Source organism: Emiliania huxleyi, assembly GCF_000372725.1.
Source record: "Emiliania huxleyi CCMP1516 unplaced genomic scaffold EMIHUscaffold_453, whole genome shotgun sequence".
In the NCBI taxonomy this organism is placed as follows: Eukaryota; Haptophyta; order Isochrysidales; family Noelaerhabdaceae; genus Emiliania; species Emiliania huxleyi.
Genome location: NW_005198586.1, coordinates 10,366 through 32,131, shown reverse-complemented (window position 1 = coordinate 32,131; position 21,766 = coordinate 10,366). Strand labels below are relative to the sequence as shown.

The 21,766-nt window shown below is 68.1% G+C and overlaps 4 protein-coding genes across 4 annotated transcripts; 2 read left to right on the top strand and 2 right to left on the bottom strand.

Annotated features, from left to right (window-relative positions):
• Positions 1 to 3,164: 3,164 nt before the first annotated feature.
• Positions 3,165 to 4,154, top strand: EMIHUDRAFT_54227 (hypothetical protein; the record flags this gene model as incomplete). The annotated part of the gene is made up of 2 exons (XM_005768544.1): positions 3,165 to 3,992; positions 4,053 to 4,154. Coding segments are annotated over 2 exons (930 nt in total), but the record flags the coding sequence as incomplete, so codon positions are not given.
• Positions 4,155 to 5,389: 1,235 nt separating this feature from the next.
• Positions 5,390 to 10,281, bottom strand: EMIHUDRAFT_459198 (hypothetical protein). Its single transcript, XM_005768543.1, has 10 exons — positions 10,161 to 10,281; positions 9,874 to 10,005; positions 9,513 to 9,715; positions 9,392 to 9,439; positions 8,831 to 9,323; positions 7,395 to 8,527; positions 6,898 to 7,006; positions 6,246 to 6,333; positions 5,755 to 5,975; positions 5,390 to 5,610 (listed from the first exon to the last, which is right to left on the bottom strand). Exons 1-10 carry the CDS (start codon positions 10,224 to 10,226, stop codon positions 5,476 to 5,478), a joined length of 2,628 nt encoding a protein of 875 aa, XP_005768600.1. The 5' UTR covers positions 10,227 to 10,281; the 3' UTR covers positions 5,390 to 5,475.
• Positions 10,282 to 10,775: 494 nt separating this feature from the next.
• EMIHUDRAFT_459197 (hypothetical protein) lies at positions 10,776 to 14,804 on the bottom strand (the record flags this gene model as incomplete). The annotated part of the gene is made up of 10 exons (XM_005768542.1): positions 10,776 to 11,236; positions 11,309 to 11,342; positions 11,770 to 11,936; positions 12,008 to 12,058; positions 12,340 to 12,373; positions 12,596 to 12,702; positions 12,916 to 13,685; positions 13,836 to 14,016; positions 14,080 to 14,205; positions 14,472 to 14,804. The coding sequence occupies 10 exons, from the start codon at positions 14,802 to 14,804 to the stop codon at positions 10,853 to 10,855; spliced, it is 2,187 nt and encodes a 728-aa protein (XP_005768599.1). The 3' UTR covers positions 10,776 to 10,852.
• A 630-nt stretch (positions 14,805 to 15,434) lies between these two features.
• EMIHUDRAFT_245244 (hypothetical protein) lies at positions 15,435 to 16,943 on the top strand (the record flags this gene model as incomplete). The annotated part of the gene is made up of 3 exons (XM_005768541.1): positions 15,435 to 15,886; positions 15,957 to 16,263; positions 16,590 to 16,943. 3 exons carry the CDS (start codon positions 15,435 to 15,437, stop codon positions 16,941 to 16,943), a joined length of 1,113 nt encoding a protein of 370 aa, XP_005768598.1.
• Positions 16,944 to 21,766: the final 4,823 nt, after the last annotated feature.

Genomic DNA, 21,766 nt, shown 5'->3' with positions numbered 1-21,766 from the left:
CCGCGGCCGACGCTGGTGGGTCGTCCAGCCCACCCCTCCCGTGCCCCCATCCTCAGCCCCTCACCGCCACCCGACTCTTGCCCTTGCCCTCTCGGCGTCCGGAACCCCGAAGCAACCCACCACTACCCACAGGCGGCTCCAGCTGCTCCTCGCGCGTCGAGTGCGGTCTCACCGCCGAGCGGCTGCTGCTGACGCCACACGACCGATACGTCCTCGTCTCGGCCGTGCTACGCCTGCCGCCACCCTCCTCCACCGGCCTCGCCCCCGGCTGGCCAATAGCATTGCGTGTGCAACATCTGCATTTGGCCGGCGGCGCCACTGCTCCGGGCGGCTTCGCTGCACCGCTGCTTGGGCTGCAGGAGCCGCGTCCAACGCCCGCTCCGCCGCCGCCCGCTTGTCTTCGCCTCCTCTCCACTTTCCCGTCTCCCTCCTTCGGCGCTCCCTCGACGCACCACCAGCTCTTGCACCTTCGCTCTGGGACTGCAGGTGTCTCGGCCGGGCTTGCCGAGCGGCCGACAGGTGCTGACCACGTTCCTGTTGCGACTCGCCATCGGAGGCGCACTCCCCCCCATCGCGCGCAACGACGGCCCCGAGCCGTGCCCCTCCCGCCGTCCGCCAAGCGTCGCGAGCTTTTGTGTCTGCCTTGTGTAGTGTGGCTGCTGCTCCTCGCCGCAACGCTGTTTGGCCTCTACCGCGGTAGTCAGCCCTCTTCCACCGCACCGGCTGTCTGTGCCGACGGCGAACTGGTGCAGGCTTGCGCAGTCCCCGATTCCTGCACCGCCCCTCTCCACTCACTCGCTCACACGCCTGGTCGCCTTCGCCCCTGTGTCCTTCGCCGACGCCGCCAGCACTTCGTGAGGAGGGGGCCACGGGTGGGGCAGGCGATGGATGGTCGCGGAGGGAGGAGGCCCTTCCCTGCGAGCAGGTTGGCTCGCGGGTGCAGACCGAGTGGACCGTCGAGGAGGGCGGCGACGGCCAGTGGTACGCCGGCACCGTCGTCGCCCTCTACCCCGGAGGAGGCGCCGCAGTCGAGCACGACGATGGTGAGCTATGGACCGGCGCGCGGCTCCACCGCCATTATCCGCCGCCCACAACATCTCGCCACCGTCCCCGACATGCCCGCGAGCGTCACCTCACAATCACCGCCGCCACCACCCTTAGCTCCGAGACCACTAACTACAGCAACAGCGCCCATCGCCGCCACCACGGTGTGTGTGCTGACCGGGGGTGGCCGCCTCCCTCATCCGACGGCGCAGGCAGCCTCTCGAGCGTGTACACTCTGCGTGGGGAGAGCGACGACGAGGAGCGCGGCTTGGGCGGGCTCCGAGGGCTACCTGTCGCCGCGCCGGTGGCGGCGCACGGGGGAGGTGCGGGAGCGTACCCCGGTGTGCAGGTTGCCGTGCCGGTAGCCCAAATCCCGACGACGGTGGGCGTGCCGGTCGCGGCTGCGTCTCGCTGTGGGCTGCCGCAGGCGGTGGCGCGGCCGGTGTGAAAAGAAAGTGGACGGGCGCAACGCAAAAGTGCGGCGTGTGGAGAGCGATAGTGGATGTAGGGCTCATGGGGGCGTCGACGTGTAGGCTTGACGTGATGGCTTAAAAGAAAAAAGCCGCGAGGTTCATCATGCCAACAACCTCCGTGCACTGACGGTCGGCCGTCAGAAAACACGCCTGCGTGGATCGCGTCACACCAAGTTGGTACTCGAGCAGCGCCGACGGAGGTCAGCGCCGCCGCGAAGTAATGAACAACATGCAGACGAGGCGGAGCTGATATGGTAGCCGACTTTCTCTCTCCCCGTCCACCGAAGGGGAGTTGGGAGAGAGAGAGATTTTTAGCAATACCAAACAACTCTAACACTCACACGTCATTTGGGGCCTGGAGCCCTGTTCACGCGCGCGCGAGACGTGCAGACAGGGTTGCCAGGTGAGAGCGAATGGCGCGGTCCACGCCTCGCACAACAGAGAGAGAGATGCGCTCTGCATGGTGGGACATAAAAGAAAGCGAGTACTTGGGCGAGTAGGCCGTGCGGTCGACGCTGCCGCGCGCGGCTTTGCGCGCGAGGCGGCGCAGCTTGAGAACGGCGGTGGGCGAGAAGCCGCCGCCGAACGTCTCGTGGAGCAGCAGGTTGAAGTTGTTGCGCTTGACAAAGATCGCGTCGTGGTAGAAACCGCGATGCGCCTTGACGTAGCCGTGGCCGTTCTTGTGGTCGAAGGGTTGGCCGGGTTGCCCGCGCGCCTTGCAGCCCATGTTTAGGCGGCGGGCCTTCTCTTCGGTGTTGCCGAAGGCGTAGGAGTGGCCAACGGAGGCGGGCGTGCCGCCGCTCGAGGCGTTGCCAACGCCCGCCGAGGAGGTCTTGAGGAGGGGCGTCCAGAGCTTGACTTCATTCACCTCATCGCATCCTCCCGGGCCAGCGTGGGGTTCCGCGAGGTCGACCTTGTACCCCTCGTTGTACTGCCGGGTGAGCTCTGGTTTCTCCTTGTCACCGTGCACGACCGGCGCGTTGGCCGGGGCGCGCATCGCGTCCGCCCAGGCGGCGAGGACGCCGTCGTGGGGCCGCCGGTGGTGGGCCTTGTTGTAAAGGTAGTCGCCGAAGAAATCGACTGGCATGCCCCGCTCGAGCGCGACCCGAAGGGTGGGAAGCGCCACGGAGAGCCAAAGGCCGAGCTTCCGCTGGAGCTCGTCCTGGAGGGCGTCGGAGGAGAGGGCGGTGGCGTACGTGCCGTCGACACGGACATCGAGGGCTTTGCCGGCGAAAGGCGTTGAGGCGGAGACGAAGCGCGAGGCTTCGCGGTTGTTGACGGCGCTGTCTCCGAGGGACGGGTTGTTCTTGACGTGCACGTCCCGCGCCTTGACGAGCTCCTGGTGCGCGAACCAGTCCTTGTATTCTTGATGGCAGCGAGCACCGCGGCGGCGCGCACCCGGATTTGTTTTGTTGGAGTTGGAGTCCTGATCTACTCCCAGAACCACCAGCCCGACGGGGGGCTCACTACCGCCGAAGTGACAAGCCGAACAAGCCGAACTGTGCTCTGCGACGCACGCAGATGCTGACTTCAGTATTTGCCTTTAACCACCACGCCAGACTGCCGCGCCCCGCTCACGGCGAACGAGGTGTACACAGTGCAGTGCTTTTGCCGCGTTCGTCGCGGCCGGCGATGGCGGTCGATGGCTTTGACGCCGCCTCTTTTGAGACGGACCGATTGGCCAAGGATGCAGACGCGATGGAGGCCATGGCGGCTGAGGAGGCCACGTTCGCAAAGCTGCGGACGCCGTGGAAGTGGGCGGTCCGCAGGAGGATCTGGGACATGATGGAGGCCGAGGACTATGCCGAGTGGCCTCGGCCGGTTCACCACCGCATCCCCAACTTTGTTGGCGCGGAGGCGGCGGCCATGAGGCTGGCCGATCTGCCGGAGTTCCAGAGCGCAAGCTTGGTCAAGGTGAACCCGGACACGCCTCAGCGGCCTGTGCGCCGCCTCGTGCTCTCGGAGGGCAAGACCCTGCTCACGCCGCAGCCGCGGCTGCGCACCGGCTTCTTCTCGACGCTCAGCGTGGACGAGAACCTCGAGCCGGGCATGCGGGTGGATCAGCTGACCAACTCCAAGGGCGTGGCGCAGCACGGCACGCAGGTGACGCTCGATGCGCAGTACACAGTCGACTTGGTCGTGGTCGGCTCGACGGCGGTGTGCCCGGCCACCGGCGCTCGAGTCGGCAAGGGCGAGGGCTTTGCGGAGCTGGAGTGGGGCATCCTCTCGGGGCAGGGCAACCTCGACCCGCAGACCACGCTCGTCGTGACGACCGTGCACGACTGCCAGGTGGTGAGCGACATGCCGGCAGGCCAGCTGACCAAGCACGACGTCCCCGTCGACGTCATCGTGACGCCCACCCGCGTGCTGCGTGTGGGCCAGGGGCGCGCGCCCAAGCCGAGCGGCGTGATGTGGGACCTCCTCTCGCCGCAGAAGCTCTCGCAGATCAAGGCGCGCGCTTTCGAGGCTCCTCCCGTCCGCATCGCATGTGTGCACGACAGTCTCCAATGCACGTCCACGACACGTCCACGACAGGTGCTGCGCGACCTGAAGCGGCGCATCGAGGGGGAGACGGGGATGCCACTGCCTCAGGGGCCGGACGAGACGCTGCCGCCCACAGCTGGCCGGCAGGGCAGGTCCGGGGGCGGGCGAGGGCGCGGCCGCGGTGGCAGAGGCGCACCCCGCCGCGCCAACGTCGCGCTCGCGCTGAGCGAGGAGGAGAGGCGGCGAGCCTAGGTCGTGACTCGCGCTCCTGCACTACTAGGGCTACATATACTAGGGCTACACATTCACCGGTACTAGGGCTACACACTCCCATCGCATCCAGCGTGTGCATTTCGGGGGGGGCGATTGCTCACCCGCGCCCGGGCCGCTCTGCATGCCATGGGGCTTCTGTCTCACAGATTGTGTGGTGGAGAGATAACATCCATGCCCATGTGACTCGTCTGACCTCACCCGCAGGCAGCAGGCCTACGAGGAGGCGTGCCGGCGCGCAGAGGCGCTCGCGGCCGAAGCTAAGGCGGAGAAGGAGCGCGAGCGCAAGCAGGCGGTCCCTCTCGACGTGCAGGCCTGCCTCTCGGACCAAAGCTCTCAGGCTCCCACGCTCGGCCCCTTCTCGGCTGCGTTCCGAGGCCGCCCCTCCCTGGGTTGCGCAGGCCGGCAATTGGCTCGCCGGACTGGTGAAGCCGAAGGTGACACCACCGGAAGAACCGGCAGCCGCCGCGACGGACGGCTTCGGCGCCTCCTTCAAACAAGCGGCCGCAGGCTGGACGGCGCAGGTGGAGCGGCAGAGGCGCATGAATCGAGGAGAGGCGCTGCAGCCGGCCGACGCGGGCGGGCGGGCGGACTCCGCGGCGGAGGGGGGGGAGGGCGCGTCGGACGAGGCTCAGCGACGAATCAGCGCGCTCGAGGCCGAGATCAACGCTCTCAAGCGGCAGCAGCGCATCGAGACCATCGAGGCGGAGATCAGCGCGATGAAGCGGGATGCGGATGGAGCTGGGAGCGGATGATAGAAGCCGCTGAACATGAATCGACGCCCTGTGTTCCTTCTACTTCTATGTAGAGCGCACGCGGACGCAACATGCGCATGCACGCACGATCGGATTTGGAACGGGCGGCAGCCGCCGATATCGATTGCCGATGAGTTTTTCGTATGGAACCCTCTAGCTATCAAGTTACTGAGGTGTGAAAATACAACGTTTCACTTTCACGCTGCACCTTTTGGGACCCGGAGTCCCCCGTGAGCAGTGTTTTCTGGGTGATCACATTCCTATATAGAATATAGTAGGTGGCTGCTCGGTGCTCGCGAATTTACGGTCGCGCGGGCGGCCTGGCGCAAACCGGCGCGCCGCTCCGCGTGCGTGTGTATATTTCAACACACCGTACAACTAACTCGACAGAGTGAAAAAAGCGACGCAGGCGGCACACACACACACACAGGGCTATAGTCCGGTGTATGTTACCGTGCCCCGCCGGCGACGCCGCCGCCCAACCCCAACTCCTGCTCGAGCCCACGCGCCTGCGCCTCGGACATCTGCTTCGCGGTAGTCGAGGACGCGTTCATGCCCCCGGGCTTCGGCGGCGCGCTATTCGACTGCGGCCGCATCGGCTGCCCCGCCCCGGCGATGTGGGTGTTTCCGCCGCCGCCACCGCCGCCGCCGCCGCCGCCAGCGCCCGGCGCCCTGGCGCGCGCGGCGCCCCCTAGCGGGGCGGGCGAAGCGGACGGCGTGGACGCGACCGACGGCATTGAGCTCAAGCAGTCCGACGAGCCGTTGACGCCCTTGAGCTTCCCGAGCTCGTTCTTTGTCCCTAGCCCGCACGAGATCTGGTCCATGAGCTGCGCCTCCTTGGCCCTCGCGCTCTCGGCCGCGGCCTTGGTCTGCTCGTCATGGTTCTTTGACGGCCGGCGCACCACCGGCGCGGGCTGCTTCGGGGGCTTCTCCGCCCCGCTAGCCGGGGCTGGATGCGCGCCGGCGGCACTGGAGGCACCTGCAGCACTTGCTGATGCCCCCCCGCCCTTAGGCGGGCCCCCGCCCCCAGCCGCGCCTCCCGCCCCTCTCCCACCCGCAGCGACGCCCGCCCCGGCGCCTCCTGCCGCAACCCCACCGGCTACCCCCCTACCTGCCGCGGCGCCCTGGCCCGTGGCCAGCCCCCGGCCCGCCGCGCCACTCGCAGCCCCTGTCGCCGCAGTGGGGGTGACCGCCGGCGCCGTCCCGGCGGCCGCTGCACCCCGCGCGCTCGCTTGCGGCGGCGAGTCCGCCTTGCACGATGCCGGCTGGGACGGCTGCTGTGGCGGCCGCTGCGTCGGTGCCGGCTTCTGTTGTGGAACCGATGGAACCGGCGGCTGGCTCGGCGGAGGCGCCATCGCCTGTTGCGACGCTGCCGGCGGCGGCGCCAACGCTTGCGGTGGCGCCGCCTGCTGCACGTACTGCGGCTGCGTCTGCGTCTGCGTCTGCGGCGGCTGCGTCTGCGACGGCTGCGTCTGCTGTGGCGGCTGCTGTGGCTGCGTCTGCTGCGTCTGCTGCTGTGGCTGCGTCTGCTGCGGCGGCTGCTGTGGCTGCGTCTGCTGCGTCTGCTGCTGCGGCGGCTGCTGCGGCGGCTGCGTCGTCGGCAACGGCTGCTGTTGCTGTGGCAGCGGCGGCTGCTGGCTGGTCGGCGGCGGCGGCTGGTGCTGTTGTGGGTGCTGAGGGATTACCTGGGGTAGCGGCTGGCCGTGCGCGGGTGGCATCGCCTGCTGCTGCTGCTGCTGCTGCACATACTGCACTGGTTGCTGCGGCTGCCCCTGTCCCTGTTGCTGCGGGGGCCCCTGTTGCTGCGGCGGCCCCTGTCCCTGCCCCTGCTGCTGCGGCTGCCCCTGTCCCTGCTGCTGCAGCGCCTGCACCCGCTCGAGGTCGGGCCACTGCTGCGGGTGCGGCACCGCCTGCGGCGCGGCCATGTGCTGCGGCATCACCATCGGCGCCTGAGAGGGAGCGATGGGGCGAGGCGTCAGCCTCGCGGGAGGGGAGGGGGGGGGGGGGGGCGTGTTGCCCCTGCTGGCCCCCCGGCTGGCCTCCCGGCTGGCCTCCCGTCGGCATCGGCACGTACTGCACGGCGCCCCCGCCCTGCATGTGCTGCGGCGTCATCATCGCTTGCTGTTGCTGCGGGGGCATGGGCTGCCCCGGCTGGGGCACCTGCTGCCCCGGGTGCATGTCGCCCTGCCACTGCTGATGCTGGACCGCGGGCGGCTGCATGTACCCGCCCTGCATGCCGCCGCCTTGCCACTGCTGCTGCTGCGGCTGCTCGCCCTGCCATTGCTGAGCCTGGGGCTGAGGCGGCAGCTGAGGCTGCCCCTGCCACTGCTGCTGTTGAGCCGCCGCGGCGCGCTGGCCCTCCTCCCACTCCGCCCGCTTTTGGTCCTGCTTCTCCTTGGCACGGCGCTCCTTGATCATCTTTTTCATCCGATCATTCTGCTGCGCGTGCTTCGCCAACATCCGCTCCATCTCCTTCTTCTGCTGCTCTTCGATGGAGCGCATCAGCTCGAGGTCTTCCTCGTCACCGTCGTCGCCCTCGTCCTCGCCCGGCGAAGGCGCCATCCCTATCGACATCTGGCTGCCTTGCATCGAAAGTCCGCCTTGCGGCGGCAACGACGTCATCGAGCTGCTGCCGTCAATGTGGTGCGGCGGCGGCTGCTGCCCGCCAGGGTAGCCGGCGGTGGCTTGCGCGTAGGCTGCCTGCATAGCGGCGCCCGGCGCCGTTGCCGCGCGCGTCATGCCCCCCTCCGGGGGGTGCTGCATCGTTGGCGGCTGCATCTGCACCGGCGGCGGCGGGCCCATCGGCTGCTGTGGGGGCATCTGCGGCTGCCGTCCGTTGGGCAGCATGGCCGGCGCGCCGGGCATCGCCTGGCCACAGGCCCCGGTGGGCTGAGAGGCGGCCGGCGCCAGCGGGTAGGCGTGGCCCATCGCGGCTTGCTCCGTGATGGAGGACACCGACGCAGCTGGCGAAATGGCGTTGACGTCCGCCTCAGACGAGCCCGAGTGCGCCTTGGGCGGCTCGGGTGGCAGCGGCAGCGACGCCGAGTCGGACGCATAGCCCGAAATGTCGAAAGTGCCGGGATGGTGCCGCCGGGAGATGGCGGCCGAGTCGGAGGCGTAGCCGACTGCGACATCCTGCCGCGCCTCCGGCGGCGAGTTTGCGCGGGTCACTGGCACCGAGCCGCTAAGCAGCTGGGCGCGGCGTTGGTTGAGGAGGTCGTTGACCTGGGAGATGATGTCCTCCCGAGTGCCGTCCGACCGGTCGAGCTCGAGCTCCTCCACCATCTCGTCGGCGACCGCCTCGGCCGTGTCGTTGACGGGGTCCATCTGGAAGGTGACCGTCTTGGTCTCGCCGTCGAGCATCACAGAGCACGTCAGCTCAATCTCGTTGGACGTGCTCGGCTCGTGCGTCAGGTCAATCGAGTGGCGGCTGCCGCCCGCGTGCGACGCCGGCTGTGAGCGCGCGCTCGCCAGGGGCGCCGCCGGCGCCTTGTCCACGTCCTGGCCCGACGGCGAGCCAGGGGGCGCGGCGGCGGCGGCGGGCCCCGCGGGCGCAGCGGGCGCAGCGGGCGCAGCGGGCGCGGCGGGCGCGGCGGGCTGGGGCGCTGGGGCGCTCCCGCCGGCCCCGGTCGGCGCGCCGGCGCCCGATTCGGCGGCGTGTGGAGGCTGTTCTTGCGGTGGCGCAGCGGCGGACGCCGGCGCGGCCTTCGCCGGCACGGCCGTTGGCGGCTCGGACGACGGCGCGGCGGCCGCGCCCTGCGCAGGCGGCGGCGCGGCCTCGCTCTCGGCGCTGAGGAGCGACACCGGCTTGTCGTCGTCCGATCCCGCGCCGCCAAAGGGCATGCGCAGCCACTCGTGCTCGAGGAGCTCTGCCGCCGCGGGCCGCTGCTTGTGGTCGTGCATGAGGCACAGGTCGATGAAGGCGCGCGTCTGCTCGTCGCGAATCTTGTCGAGCGCGCCCGGCTTCGTGCCCTGCGTCACCTTGCGGTAGATCTGCGCCGCGTTGTTGCACTCCGAGTACGGGTACTCGGACGTCACCATCTCGAGCACCGACATGCCGAACGCGTAAATGTCCACCTTCTCGTTGTACTCCTCGTCGTACAGCTCCGGGGCCATGAACTCGGGCGTGCCGAGCACCGACTGCGCGGGCGCGTCCCGCATCAGCGTCGAGAGGCCGAGGTCGCCAATCTTGATCTCCGAGTTGTTGCCGTTGATGAAGATGTTGTCGCACTTGAGGTCCCGGTGGATAATTTGGTTCGAGTGCAGGTACGTCATCCCCTCGAGGATCTGCCGGCACCTACGAATGCGCAGCGCGGAGGCTGGGACGGCCGCGCTGGGCGGCCGCATCGCCAGCGCGCGGCGCACCACTTCTTGACCACCTTGCGCTTCACCCGCTTGGCCTTGGCGATGTACCTGCGCCGGAAGGGGGGAGGTGAGGCGGGGCGAGCGGGCCGACCTGCAGGTCCGGGCGGCGCGGCGCGCGCACTGCTTGAGCGTGCCCGACGTCATGATTTCGGTGATGAAGACGAGGTGCTTTGCCTTGTCCGACATGTCGTTGAAGTAGGTGTAGAACTGGAGGATGTGCTTGTGGTTGAGGCCCTTGAGGATCTCCACCTCTTTGTAGATCTGCGCGACGACGGCCTCGTCCGCGCGGTCGAGCATCACCTGGCACCACGCCACCTCGATGCCCTGCGCGCGCGTGGGAGCCAGTCTCTGAGCCGTCTGGCGGCGCCGGCAGGCGGGGGGAGAATACACAGGGGCTGGTGTGCGCGGCCGCGTCGCCCCCCCCCCCCCCCCCGCGAACAGCGGCCAGCACCGCGCCAGCCTCCAGGCCGCAGAGCAGCCACGGCGGCATATCCCGACCCGCCCGGAGCGGCAAGGCCAGTCAAGGCCAGGGCGCAGGGAGGGTGCGGCGCCTCCTCCTCATCGTACGCCTTGTACACGGACTTGAAGGCGCCGACACCCAGCGTCTGGCGGAACTGCGCGCGCGGCAGCACAGGTGGAAGCAAGTGAGGGCCGGGATCCCGGGGGCGGGAGGGCAGCAGGGCCAGCGCGGGATGGAGAGTTAAGCGCAGGCGCTCCGAGCCCGCGCGCGAGGTCCGCCGCGCGCTGGCAAAAGTGGCGGCAGACGCACCCGCACGTAGCGGCCGTCCGGAGACCGCTCGACGATTTCGTCGGCGTCCGCGCCGGGCGCCGACATCTCCCGGGCTCCAGCCGCGCCGGCAAGCGCGCGGCCAAGCCCCCACAAACACTGGCTCGGCAGGGTGCGTAAACTCAACGGTATTTTTTTTGCCAGATGTCTTTCTTTAATACAAACCCTTGCAGGAGAGGGTCGTTGACCTGGCGATGGACGCTTCAAAGAAGTTTACCGCACGCCATTGCGGTCACCGCCATCCTTCCTGCGACCAGACACCCCGTGCTGCTCAGATACTACCTACATGTAATCAGCACATGCATGAACAAGACCTACCTCCAGATGGCCTCCGTCACCAGCACAACAGAATTTCGCCGCCCGAGGCAAGACAGAGCATGCCTGCTCGACTCGACTCTCCACTGACCGATGACATAGCCTCTGTGTCCCCCCCTTCGGGCCCGCGAACTTTTGGGTTTTGGTACCGAGACGGCTCTACACGTTCTTTCTTCTATTACTGACTTGCTACGATGACTCTACTGTGTACACTGAGCAAAAATCTCGTCTCCGATTCGTCTCTGTTTTTAGCAGGGGTTGAAAAATCTAGAACAGAACACACTCCGTTATCATGCACATGCACATATTCACGCGTACTTTACGTTACACTGTCACATCACTGTTGCCGACGCGGTGCGCTAGTGAGGCTCCCCCGGCCAAACGCCGAACGCCTCTGCTGTGTGCACCAGCGCAGCGGCCCTGCAGCGCTGCGTGGCGTCGAGGATGCTCGCCGGCCAGCCCAGCTCGCCTAGCTGGTCGTCCGCCGCAGCAAGGCCGAGCGCGGTGAACGCGGCGCCGCTCGGCAGCACCGGGGCGCCGCAAAAGAGCGCGCAATACATCTCGGCAATCGAGCGCTGCTGGCCAGCAAAGACGAGCAACGCGCCGTCGTCCGCCAGCCGGCGCTCAATCTCGGCGCGGCCGCCGCCCGCGGGTTGCGCGTCGGCGGCCGCGCGCCGCAGCTCGCGCCGCAGCTCTGCGCGCAGAGCATCGTCCGAAGGCGACGGCGTCACGCCCGCGCTCGCCTGCAACAGCGTGTCGTGCACATGTTGTCACAGACAGGATAGCCTCTCACCCTCACGGCCTCTACGGCGCGCCTTTTGATCGCGCGCCGCCGCAGGGTCGAGCGGCCTACAGCCGACGCGCCGCGCCCTGCGCCTCTCGTCCAACGCCCTCCCCAGCCGGTGACGAGTGGGACGCGGCAGGGGGGGCCAAGAGGTGAAGATGCGTACAGGAGGTGTGAAGAGGCGTACAGTAGGCGTGAAGCGGCGTAGGCGTGAAGCGGCGTAGGCGTGAAGCGGCGTAGTGAGTGGGGGCGCGTAGGCGTGAAGCGGCGTAGGCGTGAAGCGGCGTAGTGAGTGGGGGCGCGTAGGCGTGAAGCGGCGTAGGCGTGAAGCGGTGTAGTGAGTGGGGGGCGCGTAGGCGTGAAGCGGCGTAGGCGTGAAGCGGCGTAGTGAGTGGGGGCGCGTAGGCGTGAAGCGGCGTAGGCGTGAAGCGGTGTAGTGAGTGGGGGGCGCGTAGGCGTGCATAGGCCAGCGGCGAGTATGAGGCGGCGCACTTGTCGTAAAAGTAGAGCCAATTGGAAGAGAAACCGCTGCGCGGCGCGAAGCGCGTCGTCGGCACCGCATTGCGCAGGTAAAAGTACAGCGCCATGTCGGCGTATGTCGAGCGGAGGAGCCCGTCGCTCGCGCGCGCGAAGAAGGGGCGGAGAGCGTCGAGCCGCACCTGTGCAGGGCAGGAGGGCGTGAACGACCCCTGCACACATAACACCGCGGGACCGACGCTGCGAGCCGCACGGCAAAGTTCCAGTACTCCTCCCACGAGCCGCCGTGACCAGCGGCCGCCTCCTAGCGTGGCGTGCGTGCTGGTCAGAGTTGGCGTTTGCGTCAGAGGCAGGGGCAAGGGCAGGGTGCGAGCCGCCTGGCGTGGCGTGCGCACGGCCCGTCCCGCCGCGACCAGAGCGTCCACCCCGGCGGCGGAGGCGACCCCCTCCTCCCGCCCGACCGGCCGGGCTATCCAGGCCGCAGAGACTGCCCTCGCAGCGGCGGGCGCCGCCGCGGCGCCGGCAAGGTAGGCCTCGAAGCGGCGCGGGTGGAGGATGTCGTCGTCGTCGGCAAAAGCGACCCACCAGCTGCAGCTTCCGCCCGGCGGCCGCATTGCGGCTGCAAGACCGCGGCGCAGCGCAGCGGCACCGGAGAGGGCGGCGGCCGCCTCCGTCTCCCCCTCCGCCTCCGCCTCTTCCTTCGCCGCCTCTTCCTCCGCCGCCTCCTCCCCGCCAGCAACGCCTCCGCCACCGTCGACGTTGAGCTCGAGCAGAGGAGCGCCGCCTACGCGCAGCAAGCCCCCGCTACGTGAGAAGAGGGCGAGACGCGGGAAGAGCGCACCCCTCCGGGCCCTCGGCGCCGTCGCTGCCGCCGCTCGCGTTCTCCTCCAGGAGGGGCTCCTCGCCGTCTTCCTCCGCCTCGCCCCGCCTCACGAGCCCCGCCACGTTCTCCTCCAGCACCAGCCCCTCCCCCTCCCCCTCCTCCTCCGCTCCCACATTCTCCTCCAGCACCAGCCCCTCCCCCTCCCCCCCCTCCTCCGCTCCCAAATTCTCCTCGAGCACCAACTCCTCCCCCTTCTCCCCCTCCCCCTCCTCCGCCACCGCCGCCGCCGCCTCGGCGCCGCCCCCGCTGCCGCCCGCCGGCATGTCCGCCGCCCGCACGTCGCCGCCTCTGCGCCTTCTCGCCGCCGCCTCCACCTCCCGCAGCAGTGCCGCGTAGTGCTCGAACTGCGTCCGCCGGCCAGGCTGCTCCACCGCCAGCAAATTGAGGCCGGCCTTCTTGGCGCCAACCTCGCGGCATGCCGCCTGCGACTCGGAGATGGCAGCGGCCACCGCGTCGCGCAGCGCACGCTCGGAGCTCCAGCCAAGCAGCACCAGCCCGCAGCCCCGCTGCGCCACCATCGACGCCAGACTGCGCCGCAGCAGCGCCAGCCGCTGCTCGTTCCCGACGTGAGATGCGACCAGCAGCAGCAGCTTGTGGCCGGGCGAGTCGCCGGTTGGACCCGTAGCCGGCGGGAACGCTTGCTCGGCAGTCGGAGCCAGCGAGTGCACCGCCAGCATCGCATGCATGTGCATGCACTGCTGCGCAGCCGCAAAGCTCCATCCGCCCGCCCCGCGGCGCTGCTTGTCTCGCCCGGCGCGGTAGGCCTCTGCCCAGTAGCCGTCGGCTGCCATCGCCGCACTCACGCCGTTTCCTCGTGGCAGAGGCATCAGCGGGATGGATATGTGCACCTCCAAGCCGCGAGCCTGCACGTCCTGCGGTTCTCGGGCCCGCGCGAGGCACTCCATAAAAATCGAACGGTCTGCTGCCGCCATCTGCGACGTCTGCTGGAGGAGATGCTCAAGCTTGGCGCCTGCGTCGGGCCGCGCGAGCAGAAGCCGCAGCGAGGCCTCTAGCTCGCGCTGTTGCTTCGTCACGGTTCGCGCTGCTGCTGCCCGCATAGCTCCGCGCGCGCGCGAAGACGGTCAGGCGCGTTTTCTTCTACTGGCAGTATTGGTCTGGTGTTTTGATTTCACCTAGGATTTCGCGACGCACTCCGAGGGCCGTAGCAAGAAGGATTGGAGCACTCTGTCAAGTGCACCCGGCTTGGTTGAGGTCCTCAGCGGCGAGACGTATTCGACCCGCCGGAAGGCGGGTTTCATTGAAGTGTCATTCTGCACAGCAGGCCGCCCCCGCGGCTGAGGCCGCCCCGTGACCCACAGCGGCGGCCGCCCCCGCTGCGTCCAGAGACAGTTGAGCTCGCGGTGGTAGCAGTTGTTGGCCTGGAGGTCACAGGCAAGGTCAAAGGAGCCGGGTTCCACATCACACCTCCCGGCTCGAGACACTCGGGCCTCGCAGTACTGGCGCACGAAGCCGAGCGGCGCGAGCTTGGCGTCCATCTCGGCCACATCGGGCGCGCCGCGGCCATGGTGGTCGGCATACATGACATTCGAGTCGTTGGACGGCAAATCCTAAGGTGGGCTGAGATGTTGTGAGGCGCGCGTCTCACACGGGGCCATGACTGGGGCTATCCACCGGCACCACATCTCTGAGGTAGGTTTCCTCCACGCGCATCCTGGTGTGTGTGTGTGTGCGTGCGTGCGTGCGTGCGGTGTGTGTGTGTGTGTGTGTGTGTGTGTGTGTGTGTGTGTGTGTGTGTGTGTGTGTGTGTGTGTGTGTGTGTGTGTGTGTGTGTGTGTGTGTCGGGTGCCTGGATCTCGAGGAATAAGTTGTCCACACGGGCGATTTCCTCTCCCGCCCCCGCGAGGCAAGGCCACTCCACGCCCTGCACGTCCAGCTTGAGGAGCTGCACCCGCGGCAACACCGCAAGCGCCTGCCGAAGCAGCGGCTGCAGCGTCACCACTGGCACCTTCAAGCGCTTCGCAGGCTTACCGACACAGTCACCACCGTGCGCCCACACGCCCGCCTTTGCCGCCAGCAGGCTGTTGCACTCCTGAAGCGGGTGCATAAACATCTCGAGCTCGCCCACCTCTTGGCCAGGCCCGGCGCACGCGCAGGGGATCATCTCGAAGCGGGCCCGGACGCCCTGCCTGCTTGTGCGGCGCTCCATTGCCTGGGTCGCCGGGGGCAGTGGCGGTGACGAGAAAAATGGAGTAGGTGGCGACGGCGTGGCGGGGCAGTAGCGGTGTGAGGGCGGTGATAATAACAAGTGGCACAGAGGGACGCCGGCACACCGCCACGTACTCTTCGGGGCGGCCGCCGAGGTACTGCCGAGGTAAGGGACACCTTGAGGCCAAGATAAGGTAGGCGGCGGGCTGCACGCCTGCACGTGTGGGCGCGAGTCGACCGCTATACGCGTTTGCACGTGTGGCCGCGTATCTTGGCTAAGATACGCGCCGGCACAGAATGACACGTATCAGGCCCCGCCGAGCTCGATGCGCGGCAGCGGGTGAGGGCGGCTATTCTCCCACGAGGGAGGCAGCCAAGGATACACAGTCCCTCGTGTCGCGCGTGTAAGTCCCGGTTGCCGTGCGCGCCAGCGCGTGTGGCCGCGTACCTTAGCTAAGATACGCGCGCACGGGCGTGGGTGGGTAAAAACGGGTCACTTTGCCGGGTTTGCCGTCAGCTACCTGGTACGCCGCGAGAGCGTGAAAGAATTTAAACAAAACAACTCTCTCTCACAGCACACAGGCTAGACAGGTGTGAACTAGACAGGTGAGAATCTGCATCGCCAACGCTAATGGCGACGAGAGCTTCGCAGCATGCCCTCTCGCGCGCCGGCACCGAGCTCTACCTCGACGACCTCGGCAACGCCGTGCCGAATGAGAAGCTGTCGGCTGAGAAACTGTCGGCTGAGGATGCCTGGATCAGCAAGTGCGACCTCGACGCCTTCGCTGCGGACATCAAGGCGCTCGGCAAGACGCTCGCGGCGCAGCAGGGCGACGCGGACGTGAGGCACCTAAACAAGATTGTGTGCTGGCAGCGCGCCTGCACGGCGCTCGGCGTGGCCACGATGGCGATGCCGCTCGGCCCGCTCCCGTTCAACCCGATTGCCGTCTGGTTCCTTTCACTGGGAGTGCTCACGCGCTGGACGATCGTCGCGCACCACGTCTGCCACGGAGGCTTCGACAAGTGCGACACGGGCGGGCGCTACCATCGCTTCACCTTTGGCGTCGGCTCTGTGTACCGGCGGTGCAGCAGTCCCTCCTGAGCTCTTTCCAGGCCGCGGACGCAGTCACACCGCTGTGCTCGCACACTGCAGGTGCGTGGACTGGCTCGACTGGATGCTCGTGGAGGCGTGGAACGTCGAGCACAACCAGCTGCACCACTACTCCCTCGGCGAGGACTCCGACCCCGACCTTGTCGAGCGGAACCTCGACAACCTGCGCCAGATGCCGGCCCTCCTCGCGCCAGTCAAGTACCTCGTCATCGCCTTCCTGACGGTGACTTGGAAGTGGTTCTACTACGCGCCAAACACCTTCAAGGTGCTCTCGCTCAACAGGATGCGCCGCGAGGCGGACCCGCGCCTCGAGAAGCTCTCGACGCAGCTGCAGGAGGACCCATGCGTGGTCGGAGACTGGCGCGCCACCCGCCCCCCGCCTCCTGCGGGCCCTTGGGAAGGGCCTCTCCTCCTCCTCCGCCGCCGCCTCCTCCTCCTCCTCCTCCGCCGCCGCCTCCTCCTCCTCCGGGCGCCTGGGAAGGGCCTCACGCGGCCCCCGTGCGTGGGATCAGGCACTTCCTCCTCGGCCCCTCCTCGCTCTTCTTCAGCAACGTCGAGTTCTTCGTGCGCGTGCTCGGCCCCTTCTTCACCACGCGCTTCCTCCTCCTGCCCGCTGCCGCCGCCGCCGCCGCCGCCGCCCTTGCCGCGGGCGGCGTGCTGCCCGGCGGTGCCGAGCCGCTCGCCGCCGCCCACGCCGCAGCGGCGGCCTCGCTGGTGAACCTGGTCCTCGCCGAGCTTTTGACAAACGCGCACGCCTTCCTCGTCGTCGCGACCAACCATTGCGGCGACGACCTCTACCGGTTCGAGCAGCACGCCGCGCCGCGCTCCCCCTCCTTCTACATGCGGCAGGTGACCTCGTCGGTCAACTTTGCGACCGGCGACGGCCGCGGCGGCCACGGACACGCCGCGGATTGCGTCGACTTTCTGCACGGCTGGCTCAACTACCAGATCGAGCACCACCTCTGGCCCGACCTGTCGATGCTCTCGTACCAAAAGGCGAAGCCGTACCCCTCTCCCGCACCCCGCTGAGACGGAGGAGAGGCTGACCGAGCCCTGGCATTGCGCTCTCAGGCGGCGCCACTCGTCCGCGACCTCTGCGCCAAGCACGGCGTGCCGTATGTGCAGGAGTCGGTCTGGCTTCGACTCGGAAAGACGATCTCCATCATCGCGGGGCGCACATCGATGCGCCGCTATCCGGCCGCATTCAACCGGCCGCAGGACATGGTCGCGTGAGGGCGCGGCTCGCGAGGTGAGTTCTTCCTGGAATTACTCGACGGAGATTTACCGACGCCGAGTGCTGGAGAGGCCCTACCTCAGCCCGAGAATCCGAAATATGCCGCGCGCGAGAAGCAACCGGAGACTCGGAGCGGTTGCAGCGCCTCTGTCCGCATGACGTCGAGTTGACCAGCACTATGTCTGTCTCAACCTGTTGGTTGCCTCATGTGCTGCCCCCACGCCAGACGCCCCCCCGCCTGCTAGCGCATCGCGGCCCACGCATTCCATGATCATATCCTCGACGTGGCTGTTTCGCGACTCGGCTCTCGGGGGATGTACGGTGAATCGTTCTGAAAACGGTTACCAAAACGGAATTTCTTGTGTGGTGGGGGGGGCTGGCACACTCCCAACACACGACACACCGCCCGCGCCAGCAGTCGGCGTCGCTCGAGCTCACGCGTGCTCGGCGCCTTCGTCCGCCGCCGCAGCCTCGATTTGCCTCGCCAAATCGGCCCGCCCCCTGCCCGCGGCGACCTCAGAGGCTGTCCGGCCGTCGTCGTCGCGCAAGGCCGTGTCGACCCCGCTCCGCAAGAGCAGCGACACTGCAAAGGCCTGGCCGTGGCCGGCGGCGGTGTGCAGCGCGGTGGCGTCGGAGGCGTTGGTGGCGTTGACCACCGCGCCGACAGAGAGGAGCCACTCCATCACTCGCACCTCCCCCTTGGCAGCGCACCAGTGCAGCGCGGTGTGCCCGATGCCGCGCGCTGTAGCGTGGACGACGTCGCTGCCCGCCGCAGCGAGGATGGACTCGAGCGCCGGTCGGTCGGCCCTCTTGGCCGCGTCGATCCAGCGAGCGGCCGCGTCTCCGCTCACGCCCGCCCGACACGCCGCGGGCGGCAAGCGCGGCGCAAGCCTGCCGCTGTCCGAGTCCGAGTCCGAGTCCTGCACGGGCCTCGCCGCGCGGGAAGCCTTGTCGCCTCCTCCCTTGCCGCCGCCACCCTGAGCGTCGCCCCCGCCCCTCTGCCCCGTGTCATCGGATACCCCGTGCTTGTCGCCGCCGCCGCCGCCCGCGCGGCCGTGCTCGCCCCCCTCTCCGCCGCGCAGCCGCGCGCTGAGCCGCTCGAGCCCTTGCAGGAGCGCCGCGTTCTGCGGCTCGACCTGCCACGAGCAAGCGACCGCCTCGTAGGCCCCAGCAAGCGTTCTCGGCACGATCTCGGCACGATCTCGGCACGATCTCGGCACGATCTCGGCACGATCTCGGGCCCACCTCCAGGCCCGCCTCGTAGGCGCGCAGGGCGTCGGCATGGCTGCCGAGGAGCTCGAGCGCGGCGGCGCGGCGCGAATGCCCCTTAGGAGGCGACGGTGAGGTGAGGGGTGTCTGGCAGCTGGTGGCTGGAAGGCCTCGGGAGGGCCCGTGGGAGTGTCTCTACAAGGGGGTGTCTTGTAGGGTCTCTGGAAGAGGGTGTCTTGCTCCTCGGAAGGGGGCTCTCGTAGCGCCCGAGGGAGCCGCCGCGGGAGAGGGCCAGGGTCGGGGCGAGGGAGGGGCCTCGCCTTGGCCCACTGCGGCGCAAGCTCGACGCAGCGGTCGGCGTCGGCGAGCGCCTCGCTCGCGCGGCCGAGCGCCGCGAGGGCCGCGCTGCGGTTCGAGTGGAGCACGTGGCTGCGAGGCGCGGGGGCGGAGCGGTGTCGGAGGCTGGGCGAAAGTCGGTCCATCGGGGAGGAGCGGCCGCGGCGGGCAAGTGCGCGCTCGCTGCGGAATCTTGGCAGCCGCACGGGCGCGAGTCAGCCGTGGCGACGGTGCAAGCTGGCCGCGTGGCGCTCGCGCAAGGCACCACCTGCGCGCGTCGAGCCGCAGCGCGACGGAGAAGTGGTGCAGCGCGCCTGGTGAACAATGCGGACTACATTTCGTTAAGAGTCGGAGAAGCGTTGCAGGAGAAGTGGTGCAGCGCGCCGTCATAGTCGCGCGCGCCGAAGCGCTCGTTGCCGTTCGCCTGGGGGGGGGGGTGAGGGCGGGGGCGGGGGCGGCGACGGCAGCGGTCGTGACGAGTGCGGCAGGCGAGCGGAGCGGCGGAGTGGAGTGGGAGTGCAGTGGCCAGGAGAGAGAGAGAGAGAGAGGGAGAGAGAGAGAGAGAGAGAGAGAGTCAGCAAGGAGAAGAGAGGCACGAGGGGGAGAGAGAGAGGCGGCGGGGAGGAGAGAGGCAGCAGCGAGGGCCTCGCCTTGGCGCGCTCGGCCGCCGCCTTCATCCGTGCCGCAGCCTCGGCGTCGTCCGACGAGTCCGAGCCCGAGTCGCTCGCAAGAGGAGGTGGTGGTGGTGGTGGCGGCGGCGGCGGCGTGGCCTCGGGCGGCGGCGCGGCCGTCGGCGGTGGTGCGGCCGCCGGCACGCCCTCGCGTGCCATGAGCTCACGGACCAGTGCCTCCAGCTCGCTCTTCTCGGTGACGCCGGCGGTGGAGACGGCTCCCAGCCGGAGGGCCTCGCGCATCTCGCCCACCCTCCACCCGCCGGCCGTCGCGGCGAGCGCACTTAGCCGGGCACAGAGCGCCGCGCGGCCGGCCTGGGCGGCGAGCACCGCGACTAGGCTGCGATGGCCTCGCTCTTGGGCCACGTCCCCGGGCGTGAAGCCCTCGTCGTCCTTGGCATCCACCTCGGCGCCAGCGGAGAGCAGCCGCTCGGCGGCGACGGCCTGCCCGTTTTGCGACGCCACGTGCAGCGCCGTCGAGCCGGCGTTGTTGCCGAGGTTCGGATCGGCGCCTCGCTCCAGCAGCCAGTCCAGTAGAAGCACGGAGCCCTTGGCGGCCGCCCAGTGCAAGGCGGTGTGACCGATGAAGCCGAGCGAACAGCCCTTGCCCCGGTAGGAGAGGACTTCGGGGTGCGCTGCCAGGATCGCCTGCATCGCCGGCTGGTCGCCGCGCCGCGCCGCCTCGAGCCAGTCCCGCCCGTGGGGCAGCATCGGCTCGTCGTTGGCGTTGGGCTGCGGCATGATGTGTTTCGCGCCGAACTGCCACCAAGTGGTGGTGTATTTCTTTTTTGCTTACATCTGATGAAATTCTGCAAAAACCTGGCCGGCCCCTGCCCTGCCCCTACCTACCTACCTACCTACCTACCCTACTCTTATGGGAAACTAAAAAAGAAATCATCGGACGGGTTAAGGTGGGGTACTATACCAACTGAAGTGATGGTTGGTGGTACTCTCCTGCAACCACAGTCCTTCCTGTGACATGGCAGGCCACTCTCAGGCCCTACAAAGCATCAGATCACCCACTTGGGGAGGGTTGACATCGTGATTTCCGCGAAAATTTTCTTTTGAGCTTAGCCTTCGATGTTAGGAAACAAAGCAAGGCGGACATGGCATATCGCTCTCGGGCCCACAGACATCCCGCACACCCGCCGCCACCCGCGCGCGCCCCGCCCCACCCCGGCCGGGAGAAAGGGGAGTGACAGTGCGGGAAGGAAAGCCCGGGTATGTTGAGTCCTGGCTCAACAACGGTCAACGCAGGTTAATTAAGAACGGGGGTGGTCCGGCTCACAAGTCCGGCTCACGCGCCCCGAGCTCACCATCTACCGCACTGAACGCTTCCGCCCCCTCGCTCCCAACCCATCCACCCCGCCCCGGGCCGCGCCGCGCGATCTCGGGCGATCTTTTTCTTTTTCTGGTGTGAAAATTCCAGCGTGAATAGAGGGAAAAACCTGACGGGAGGTCCCAGACCTACCCTACCTACCCCGTCATGATGTACGGCCAAGCAAAAAGAACACACACCTGCCAAGAAGAACATTATGCAGTTTGTGTGTGTGTGTGTGTGTGTGTGTGTGTGTGTGTTGTGTGTGTGTGTGAGAGAGAGAGATTTTAGAAGTCAGCTGGTCGGCCGCCAAGTGGGCCTCCGGGCCTGCTGCGGCGGCGCGGCCGATTGAGGCCGGGCTCGGCCCGGCCCGCGACGGCTGGCCGCCGACGAGCGCGCTCGCGCTGCTCGTCAAAATGGCGGCGGTGGCGATTGCGGCGACGGTCGTTGAGTCGTACAGCGCTCAGGCGTCTGTCATCTGTCGTCTGTCGTCGCATTTCGCACACGCGCGCGCCGCGCGACCCGCGTCGCTCCGCGAGGGCATGAGCCTTCCGCGATTCGATCCCGCAGCCAAAAGCTGCTCGCTCGAACCGCGGCCGACTCTACCATCGCGGCCGCAGCTGTTGAGCTCTTCAGAAGACACTGGTGCCTCATATGCTGCCTCCCTGCGGATGCTGCCGGCGAGCCTGGCGGTCCGCTGTACTACAAGGAAGTGCTGACTCGATTCTACCTCGAATTCTTCTACCCCCACGACTCGGAACGCGAATGTGACAGGACCATCGGGTCCTTCAGCCACCAAAGTGAGATCACCCGAGAGCAGCTGAGCCTGCCTCTGGCCTCGCCTCCCTCTCCTTCAGGCATTCGTGGCATCCTATGGGTCGTCCAGAGTATCGACCTCTGGCGAGTCAGCCAGTCACTTGATGACACCATGAAGTACAGCGATCGCCATCTCGCTGGCCTCTCCGCAGGCCCCCCCGACCGCGTCGAACTCATCGGCGCGGGCTCTCTCGGCTACGGGACCGGCCCCAGCTTCGGCTGAGGGCTGACAAGCTGCCGAGCCCAAATCACTGTGAGAGTCGTGATT